Source organism: Podarcis tiliguerta, assembly GCF_965153285.1.
Source record: "Podarcis tiliguerta genome assembly, chromosome: 10".
Lineage (NCBI taxonomy): Eukaryota > Metazoa > Chordata > Lepidosauria > Squamata > Lacertidae > Podarcis > Podarcis tiliguerta.
This window is the reverse complement of record NC_139543.1, coordinates 69176026-69186838: the sequence shown is the minus strand read 5'-3', so window position 1 is coordinate 69186838 and position 10813 is coordinate 69176026. Positions and strand designations below refer to the sequence as shown.

The 10813-nt window shown below is 48.0% G+C and overlaps 1 protein-coding gene and 1 long non-coding RNA gene across 2 annotated transcripts in view; both read left to right on the top strand.

Moving 5' to 3' along the window:
• Window positions 1-3108: 3108 nt before the first annotated feature.
• Window positions 3109-10813, top strand: part of LOC310659319 — a 112738-nt gene continuing 105033 nt past the window's right edge. The window contains exon 1 of the long non-coding RNA XR_014502754.1: window positions 3109-3290. This is a non-coding gene — a long non-coding RNA (uncharacterized lncRNA). The remainder of the gene's footprint in view (window positions 3291-10813) is intronic.
• SSMEM1 (serine rich single-pass membrane protein 1) lies at window positions 3670-7787 on the top strand. Its single transcript, XM_083402461.1, has 3 exons — window positions 3670-4001; window positions 5075-5132; window positions 7190-7787. Exons 1-3 carry the CDS (start codon window positions 3804-3806, stop codon window positions 7615-7617), a joined length of 684 nt encoding a protein of 227 aa, XP_083258587.1. The 5' UTR covers window positions 3670-3803; the 3' UTR covers window positions 7618-7787.

Genomic DNA, 10813 nt, shown 5'->3' with positions numbered 1-10813 from the left:
AAGTATCACTCAAGTTCTGCTAATATGGTGTGTGGTTGGTACAATGTGATCTTATAGAATCCTTAAATATTCTCCATTCTCCAAATATTTTCTGGTTCAATACTCCTCTAACTCTTTCCGTCAGTTTTGCTAGTTGTAAATATTCTATCACATATTTATACAGCACTTGTTTCCCTGATAAGGACCCTTATTAGCCAGAATTAGCCAATCATGTGCAGCCCATTGTGTAAATAATGTATATAAAGCAGATACTTTGAGGGGACTTTCATTCATTCCTCCTCACCACTATGAGCTGAATAAAGAGCATGAAATCACTTTGAGACTCTGAGTATATTTCAGATGCCCTCTCGCATCTCTGCCTCCCAAAGGCTTGTACAGTGGATGCTCGGGTTGCGAACATGATCCGTGCGGGATGCACGTTTGCAAACAGCAGCGTCCACAACCCGCAGCGGCGCACCTGCGCATGTTGCGATTCGGTGCTTCTGCGCATGCGCATGCACAAAGCACAGTTTAGCACTTCTGTGCATGTGCTGCTGCTGGAACCCAAAAAAACGTAACCTGAAGCGTCTGTAACCTGAGGTATGACTGTACGGCTGTTTATTGCAGCAGCCCTAGCTACAAGATCCGCAGGCGAATGGTGCCCCTGGGGGGCACCTCTCTTTGCGGCAGGGAAGGGGGCAGCTCAGCAATCAGGCATGGACGGCTGCCCAGAGTGTAGGGATCAGTTGGGATTACCATGAGGAATTATAAAATATACATCAAGCCATCGTGTCCATGATGAAAGCATTGTGTTGACTGGGTTTGATATATTGACGATAATTTCTGATTAAATCCCATAAGATTCTACAGTCCTTTCCATGCCCTTTTGCTTCTGCTGTCCATTTCTCTTGTCACGTACACAGCCCAGTTGCTTACACAGGCAGGCGTCCTGGGTCATCAAAGATAGTGGGCAAGTTTATTTGATGTAGGATGTTAATCTTAGGGCCAGGAAACAGATCTCACATTGCGGGGATAATGGTCACTGTCCTCCTGGCCATCCTTCTTATCATGTGTACTGATTGTTTATAACCTCGGGGTTGCCAGATGCTCTTCTTTGTAGTTCTCAACATATTTACCCCAAAATATATGCATGCTAATTAGTGTTGTAGTGTAACTTTCTCCCCATGTGGGTTTGATGAAATGCTCAGAGGAAATATGATTGGTTCTTACGAGCACTGTGTAAAAGATTCTTTTGCTAATAAAATGGCCTGGCGAGGGGTGTGGTGGACGCACTTTCTCTGAGAGCCTTGCTGGTCAAAGCCTCGTGTCTTGCTTTTAATCAGGGTCCAATCCTTCCTTTACTTTGCGAATGCAACATAGAGGACCCCCAAGGAGTGGGGAGAGGAGAGGAGGCAGCGGGAGCACTCCACAAGGGTGGGTGTTCGGAAAAGGGTGAGGGGCTGCCGGCTCTGCAAGCAACGGGTGAGATTACTGGGGTCCTGAGCGCCCCCAGGGGTGCCGCAGAAAGAAGGTAGTTGATCAAGGGAGCCATGAACTCAAAAAGGTTGGAAGCCTATGCCGTAAGGTGATTATTAGTGGTTACCAGTCTGCTTTGTGCAGTGCTTTTCATTTATTTTATTTATATATAGTGGTACCTCTGGTTGCGAACGGGATCCGTTCTGGAGGCCCGTTCGCAACATGAAGAGAGAGCATCATCAAAACCCCTCATATGACATGTTCCATAATCACCTGTGTTGTGCTGCTGTTTTGCTATTCATTGCTATTTGTTGTATATTGCCCTCTGAATATCTTCACAAACTGCCCTGGGAATGCAAATGGCGTTGAAGGGGAAGGCAGACCTGTGGCCGCCAAATGTTGCAGAATCATAGCATCACAGAATTGTAGAGCTGGACTGGACCACAAAGATCTTCTAGCCGAACCCCCTGAAAATGCAGGAATCTTTTGTGGCAGCTCCCATCATTTTATTATTATTATTAAATATTTTTATTAACCAATTTCAGTGTAACAATTTATCAATCCTCATAATCAGTTACATTATTCCCCCCCCTTATTACTCCCCCCTCAACCCTCCCTCTCCCCCCCCAGGACTTACCTCAGCTCCCCTCCCTGATTTTTTTTACATATCTTGTTCTCTGCCTGTTATAAAATGGTACATATCCCTGCTTTATCTATCATATGTTCAACTAATCAATTTGTGAATGTTTATTCAAAACCTGCCAAAGAGCCCAGTTCATTTTGTTGTCTTTTGAGATCGTTTACAAAAAGTTCCCATTCTTCCTTGAAGTCACAGTTGTGCTTTTCACACAGTTTGTATATCAATTTGGCCAGTCCTGCATAACTCATCAATTTTTCTTGCCGCTGTTCTTTCGTTGGAGTTTCCTCATTCTTCCATCCTTGTGCTAACAAGACTCTTGCCGCTGTTGTAGCAAACATAAATAAGCTCTTTATTTTTCTTGGCAGGTCTTGTCCTACAATCCCTAGCAAAAATGCTTCTGGTTTTTTTTTTTTACATATGTCAATTTAAACATTTTTTTCAATTCATTATATATCATTTTCGAATTTTTAAAAACTTCTCTACATTCCCACCACATATGGTAAAAAGGTTCCCATCATTCTTAACAGCTTGCCATGCTGGGACTTGGGGCGGGCAGGTGAGTGCCTGTGAGTGCCTGGAGGCGGTTGGAGGATGGATGGCGGCTAACAGATTGAGGTTGAATCCTGACAAGACAGAAGTACTGTTTTGGGGGGACAGGGGGCGGGCAGGTGTGGGGGACTCCCTGGTCCTGAATGGGGTAACTGTGCCCCTGAAGGACCAGGTGTGCAGCCTGGGAGTCATTTTGGACTGACAGTTGTCCATGGAGGCGCAGGTCAATTCTGTGTCCAGGGCAGCTGTCTACCAGCTCCATCTGGTACGCAGGATGAGACCCTATCTGCCCGCAGACTGTCTCGCCAGAGTGGTGCATGCTCTGGTTATCTCCCGCTTGGACTACTGCAATGCGCTCTACGTGGGGCTACCTTTGAAGGTGACCCAGAAACTACAACTAATCCAGAATGCGGCACCCAGACTGGTGACTGGGAGCAGATGCCGAAACCACATAACACCGGCCTTGAAAGACCTACACTGGCTCCCACTATGTTTCCGAGCACAATTCCAAGTGTTGGTGCTGACCTTTAAAGCCCTAAACGGCCTCGGCTCAGTATCCCTGAAGGAGTACCTCCACCCCCATCGTTCTGCCCGGACACTGAGGTCCAGCTCCGAGGGCCTTCTGGTGGTTCCCTCCCTGTGAGAAGTGAGGTTACAGGGAACCAGGCAGAGGGCCTTCTTGGTGGTGGCGCCCTCCCTTCAGATGTGAAGGAAATAAGCAGCTATCTTGTCTTTAAAAGAGATCTGAAACTGCTTAGGGAAGTTTTTAATACTTAATGCTGTATTGTTTTTAACACTCGATTGGGAGCTAGCCAGAGTGGCTGGGGAAACTCAGCCAGATGGGCGGGGTATAAATAATAAATTATTATTATTAATTATTATTATTATTATTATTAAATAAATGTGACAGACAAGCAAGCGTTCTCGATGACGTGCCAACAGCAATGGTCCAAATGAGTGTTTCTCTGAGCAGCGGCACCCTTCTCCCATTTCCTATCGCCACGGTTCTGAGAATGATGCGAGAAAAAGGTTCTGTTGGGTCCTGGCCCACGGCTTGTGAGGCAAACTCTGGTCAACAATCAGTTGCCAGGGTGCCATGTTGCCGCTGGCTCTTCAAACTCTTCACTTCCTCACCTGACATTTTGGCCCTTCGTGGTCCATGGCATTCCCCTTCCCCTTCCTGTGGTGGATTTATTCACGTACCAGAGACCCCGTCGACACCGGCTCCCTGGAGGAATTTGAGTGCGAAGAGGAGGTGCCCGAGGAAGACGATGTCTGCTGGGCCCTGGGAGAAATTCTGCTTTATTACTGCCTGGCTGTGGCTGCTATAAGGATCATCTACATTGGTGCAGACTGGGTAAGAAGTCTTTTATTAGCCGTATTCCTCTTGTGTGCGGCTGGAGGACAGAAGGGGAGCCCAAAGCGCTGTCTTGTTGAGCCTTTGGCTTCCAAGAGTGGCCAGCTGGATGTCCAGAACTTTTATTTCCCTTCTCTTCCCTTCCCCTCCCCTTTTTATGAAGATCACCCACTCTGAGCTAAAAGGTAAAGGGACCCCTGACCATTAGGTCCAGTCGTGGCCGACTCTAGGGTTGCGGCGCTCATCTCGCTTTACTGGCTGAGGGAGCCGGCGTACAGCTTCTGGGTCATGTGGCCAGCAGGACTAAGCCACTTCTGGCAAACCAGAGCAGTGCATGGAAACGTTGTTTACCTTCCCGCCGGAGTGGTACCTATTTATCTACTTGCACTTGACGTGCTTTCGAACTGCTAGGTTGACAGGAGCAGGGACTGAGCAACGGGAGCTCACCCCGTCGCAGGGATTTGAACCGCCGACCTTCTGATCTGCAAGTCCTAGGCTCTGTGGTTTAACTCACAGCGCCACCCGCGCCCCAATTAGTAGGACCAATTCAGCCAGCTAGCCCTGGGGATTATCTGATTGATTTTCGAGTGTGAGTATCTGGAGGCGGTTGGAGGATGGATTGAGGTTGAATCCTGACAAGGTTCAAGAAGTATTGTTTTGGGGGGACAGGAGGCAGGCGGGTGTGGAGGACTCCCTGGTCCTGAATGCCTCCCACACGGATCACGTTCGCAACCTGATCATCCACTGTGCAACGTATCAATAATGGAGGATAGTTCTGTCAATGGTTCCTAAATTATGCTAGCCAGGTGGAACCTCCATATCCAGGGACAGTGCATCTCAGGATACAAGTTGCAGAGTAGCAACAATTTGAGCGCCGGTGGTGACGAGACACCTAATAATAATAATAATAATAATAATTTTTTATTTATACCCCACCCTTCCTGATTCAAAAACCAGGCTCAGGGCAGCTAACAACAAATTTAAAACACTTTAAAACACTTAATTATAAGAGTAGCATAAAATATGGTATAAAAACATGAATAACAATAAAATCCCATATTTTCCGAGAACAGATCGTCCCGAAATGCGGTGGTGGAATTCAGCCATGCAAGAAGGTTAGATATACAAAAGGTAAATTTTAATTTATTTGCTGCAAAAAAAACACACACAAAAAAACATTTCTTATTAAGCAAAAGTCAAGGAGTAACTGGAAGTTTAAAAACAACCTGCTGTTTGCTTTGGAGGAGACAATTGCCACATACCCAACTGTCCTGTTTTAAGCAGGACATCCCGGAATCACAGAATCCTATCTTGAATGTTCAAAATAATTCTTTTAACCCGTTATTGCTTTGTTCTTTTGTAAACTGCTTTGAGGGTTGTTTTTTTACCATCAAATGGTGTGTAAGCTGTAAGAAATATACGAAATAAGAATAGATCAAGTTGTGAGGCAATGACCGAGAGCGTGTCGCTCTTCACTGTCACCCAGTGAGTTTATAGTAGGCTGGGGATCAAGTACAAAACAGTGATCTATTTAATAGGTGGATTAAACTAGGGTTGCCATATCCAGACAGAAAAGTTGTTGAACTTTTTTGGGGGCAAAGCTGTTCCAATTTGTTTTTAATTTTTTTGCCAAAATTCTATACCTTTTTTTTTAGTTTAGGCCAAAGTTGTTTGACGTTTTTGAGTTATTTTAGGGATGTCCAACCGGTCGATTGATTGAACCAGTTTCTGATTTGATCCCAGAATGTCCCCTGCTGGGGCGTCCCTGTTTTCACTGGAGAAATGGTGGAGGGCACGGAATAGGATATCCCTCTTTTCATTGGAGATACGTTGGAGGGTATGGTGGCGATGCTCTTTGAGAACCACTGAACTCAGGCGAAAGTGGATGGCAGCCTTGCTATTTCTTCACCGCAAAATTAACCCCCTCACCTCTCTCTCTCTCTCACCTGATGCCTGCTAGTGTTGTAAACAAAAATTGCCCTTTTTCCCTTATGGGGTATCCAAGAGCCCATACAGAGTCCTTACATAGGTTCCCTATTGGTAGGAGAAGATAACAGAGGCCAACCAGAGAATATTGAGAAGCAAAGCAGCTAGTAAGCCTGATCTTTATTGAACTGTTGCAACAGGGTGCTCCCCTCATCTGCAGGAGAGAGGAACCCAGAAAAATGGTGTGCAAGGCCTTATAAAGACTTTTGAAATTGCCACCCTGTAGATCAAGACCACCCCCAGAAACCTCATACATACATCACAGAAGGGATGTAACCTAAGACCACCCCTCAGGTACATCACACCTACATCACAGAAAAGGCGGTCTAAACAGAAAATTTGAATGTTGTTTTTCTCCTGTCGTTGTTTATCTCCTGTCTGGCAGGTTACTTGATTGGATTGCCCGGGGAGCCTGGCCAGTCTTTTGTAATTATACATACTTAGTTCCTGGGCCAGGTCACAGACTCACACCCTATTCAAAGACAGACATACCCTTAAGACAGGATTTGTGAAGGGAAAGACAATGGGGAGGCTTTTCCATTTTGACCGTGCAGAGAAAACATTTGGTCAGTTTAGGAATCAAAATGGTTCCAGGTTGGCCTTCCTGTGCTCAATCTATGTATGTGTTTGGTTGGTACACTTATGAACATTATCATATATCTAAGCGACGGCAGGCGCTGGGAGGAGGCTCACAGCACAAAGTAACCTCTGGGCATATCAAGAGTGCAAGAAACTTTGTTTTGCAGTCTAAGAAGCTAGGTTGCTGTTCCTTTTTAACTGGTCCAAAAGCCAGAAAGTGGGCAAGGCAGATCTATGACCCTAGAGCTCAGAAAACATTTGCTCAGTTTAGGAATCAAAATGGCTTCAGGTTGGTCTTCCTATGTACGTGTGGTTATGAACGTTACCATATATCTAAGACCTCAACATTTCTTTCACAATATCCCCCCTTTGGGGCTAGAATTTTTCTTTAAAAAATTTGCCCCACAAATAATAACATGGTATGTTGTAAATGGATGCCTTTGTGTAAATATATAGGATGTCCCTCTTTTCATTGACGATAGGTTGGAGGGCATGGCAGCATGGTCGCAATGCTCTTTGAGAACCACTGAGCTCAGGTGAAAGTGGATGGCAGCCTTGCTATTTCTCCACCGCAAAAATAACCCCCTCGTGTCTTTCTCTCTCTCTCACCTGATGCCTGCTAGGTTGCCAGGACCCCACCGACAGGTGTCAAGACAGCGCGTGCGGCATCCTGGGGTGCCTGAGGAAGCTATTTACAGGAGAGTGTGACAGGGACGTTGCAGAGGACGAGGCGTCCCCCAGTTCTCCTCCTCCCAGGAAGGAGACGAAGGAGCGCCTCTCCAAGCTCAGCCAGCAAACCTTCTGTGACAGCGACTCCGTGGGCACCTCGGAATCGCAGGTGTCCTCATGGAAAGGCAGCCAGACGGGCGATACGGACGGCAGCGCCTCCAGCACGAAAGGGAGGAAGATGGCGGTAAGGCAGAGGAGCCCCAGGCGAGTGCCCTGGATGCCTGAGGAACCATGTCCCCGTTGCAAAGCCAAGAGGACAAGAGAATGGCTGGCTCAACACTTCTTTGACCCAGAGTGGTGTTCTCCAGGGAAGCGCAACTGATCCTGAGGGGAGTCCCTTCCGGGGAAGGGAGACAATGTCCACACACAACCCGCATTTGCCTGGGCTTCCTTCAAGGGTTGTTGGCCTGGGCGAGGAGGGTGAGATGGGCGACTCACACCTCTGAGAGGTGGCTGAGGGCTGAGTCGTGTCAATAAAGCTCCTATACCACATATGCCTGTTGTCTTTGTCCATGGAGTTTTCTTGGCAGGGATACTGGAGTGGCTTGCCGGTTCCTGCTCCAGGTGGATCACGTTTGGTCAAAACTCTCCACTATGACCTGTCCATCTTGGGTGGCCCTGCATAGCATAGCTCATAGCTTCTCTGAGTTATTCAAGCCCCTTCACCACGACAAGGCAGTGATCCATGAAGGAGAATTATGAATAATTATGATGCTTTTGTATTCTGGTGCTGGAGTAGACTCTTGAGAGTCCCATGGACTGCAAGATCAAACCTCTTCATTCTGAAGGAAATCAGCCCTGAGTGCTCCCTGGAAGGACAGATCCTGAAGCTGAGGCTCCAAGACTTTGGCCACCTCATGAGAAGAGAAGACTCCCTGGAAAAGACCCTGATGTTGGGAAAGATGGAGGGCACAAGGAGAAGGGGACCACAGAGGACGAGATGGTTGGACAGTGTTCTCAAAGCTACCAGCATGAGTTTGACCAAACTGCGGGAGGCAGTGGAAGACGAGAGTGCCTGGCGTGCTCTGGTCCAGGGGGTCACAAAGAGTCGGACACGACTAAATGACTAAACAACAACAACATACCACATAACGTTCTCCTCTTTGCAACGTGCTACGAAGGCGGCCGGCTTGTTGAAACACCGTTTGCCAACTGAATGGTGCCATCTGTGAGAAACCACACTGTCAGGCATGGAGAGTCCTCCCCTTGCTTCGGTAACTTCACAGACAAGAATTAACGAGCGGTTTATATTTTATAGTTGTCAGGTGCTGGTGGTGGTTGCTCGTGAGTAACCAGGCAGTACTCCGACCTGTCTTTAACAGCTTTTATTTGGTGCAAACTATTTACAGTGCAGAACCACAAAGTTCATGTCTGTCTCAGTCACTTGCAGATTCTGGGATTGGCCCCTTCCGGTTTCTCCCCCAACATAAGAACTTAGACACCCCAAATCTCCTTACGTTTCACCCCTCTGCGTAAGCTGGGTGACGGATACAGCGTGTCTGCCTCCTGGCCAGCCTGGCTAGGTGAGGCACTTGGGCTTTCAGTAGCATCTTCGAGCCCGCCCCTCGCTTGGCTGCCCCCTTCCCCCTCTGCTCCCCTGGTGGTGTGGCTTTCACCACCGCTGGACTAGACGCTGCTCCTCAGAAGCGTCAGAGGCTCTCTGTATCCCCCGGCCTCCTGTCAGGATCTGCGTTTGACCGAGCTGATAAAGCTCATCTTCCTCCGGCCTCCGAGTCCTTTGGAATCGCCCCCGACGAGATTGACGACCTGAGCCTCTGATAAGGCTCCAGGCACATCCCATTCAGCAGAGAATCCAAAACAGCAGGCGGAAGTGATGAGATTTATGGATACATTGCTATGCTTTATTACTAAGCTACACAGACAAAAAACTACACCCTCTCCCTGCGAGAGCAGAGAGCAACTGAAAGAAAGGAACAAAGAACAGGAAACCAGTACGTCACATCTGTCTCCCGTCTCCTGTGAGACTTCCAACAGCCTGGACTGTCTCTGGAATGTAAACAGAGTCTTGTGACTCCAAAGCACTGCACACTGGCAAACAGAAACTAACACCTCCCTCCCCTGTTCTGATGGCAGTTCCCTGACAATAGTCTTTTTGATTCAGTCATCTGGTTGCAAGCAAAAATCGACATCTCTCCACATTTAGAGTTGGCTATTCTAAATCCTCCCCCTTCTGTCTCCAGCAACATCCTGGGCGCCAAAGGGAAGTTCCTTCTCCTCTCTGCGTTCTTTGTTCTCTAATACAGATGGATCTCCTGGTTCTTGGGGAGGGAGGTATTATGTTGTGGGTGAACATGTCAGACGACACAGCGATTCTTCAGACAGCTCTTCTTTATTCAGATGCCAGAACAGAACGGAACTGAAGGCCTCAGTCAGCCTGCTTATATAGAGCTCCAGTACCTTATTACTGTAACAACTTTCTAAATCTATCCAATCACTGAACGTCACTTTCGATCCTTCATTTGCATACTAACTATCCAATCACTGAACGTCACTTTCGATCCTTCATTTGCATACTAACTATCCAATCACTGAACGTCACTTTCGATCCTTCATTTGCATACTAACTATCCAATCACTGAACGTCACTTTCGATCCTTCATTTGCATACTAACTATCCAATCACTGAACGTCACTTTCGATCCTTCATTTGCATACTAACTATCCAATCACTGAACGTCACTTTCGATCCTTCATTTGCATACTAACTATCCAATCACTGAACGTCACTTTCGATCCTTCATTTGCATAACTATCTACAGTATCCCCCTGCTGGCCCAGGGTGAGAACTTCAGTACATAACAGGAGGGTCTCCTCAGGGGCATCTTACCCATAGAGGCTAGTGGCGCCGGCCGCCAAGTGTGCTGGTCCCGGGGGTTAATCAAGAGGCAAGGTCCAAGTCCAGTCTGTGGTCGATGAAGCAATATGATGGAAGTCCGTAAATGTCGAAGCTGGGTGCAGGGCAGGGTTCAGGCAGAGACTGACAACCACCAACGTTGCTCCTGCAGCTTGGAACTGGGGCTGGCCGGCTTTTATCTGCCCCAAGGCATAGGGCGGCCCCGATTCTCAGTGACTCACCTCTCCTGGCCTGGAGGCGAGCGCTCCTCCTGCGGGAACATAGTTCCCTCCGCCTCTCTGCCCTGAGCCTCTGGAGCTCAGGAGAGGCTGGAGGGTTACCGGACCCAGAGGCAACCTCAGCTTCCTCTGACGGGGCTGAGAGTGGAGCACCTGCAGGCAATGGGTCCTCCATCACCTCAGGAGCCAGAGCAGACTCAGCTGATGCCTGCACCTGAGGATCCAGCACAGGTGAGGACCCTTCAGGCTCAGGCCCCAGCCCCGGCTCAGCTGGTTCTGGAGGCAGGGACTCCTGTGCAGGCTGGGACTCCTCAGGTTCAGCATCTGAATCCGAATCCCAGGCCATCACACCAAGTTCTGGAGGGCGTCTGGCAGAATAAGGACAACTGCCCCACCGTCCTGAGAAAACCCCTTAATTCCGATTT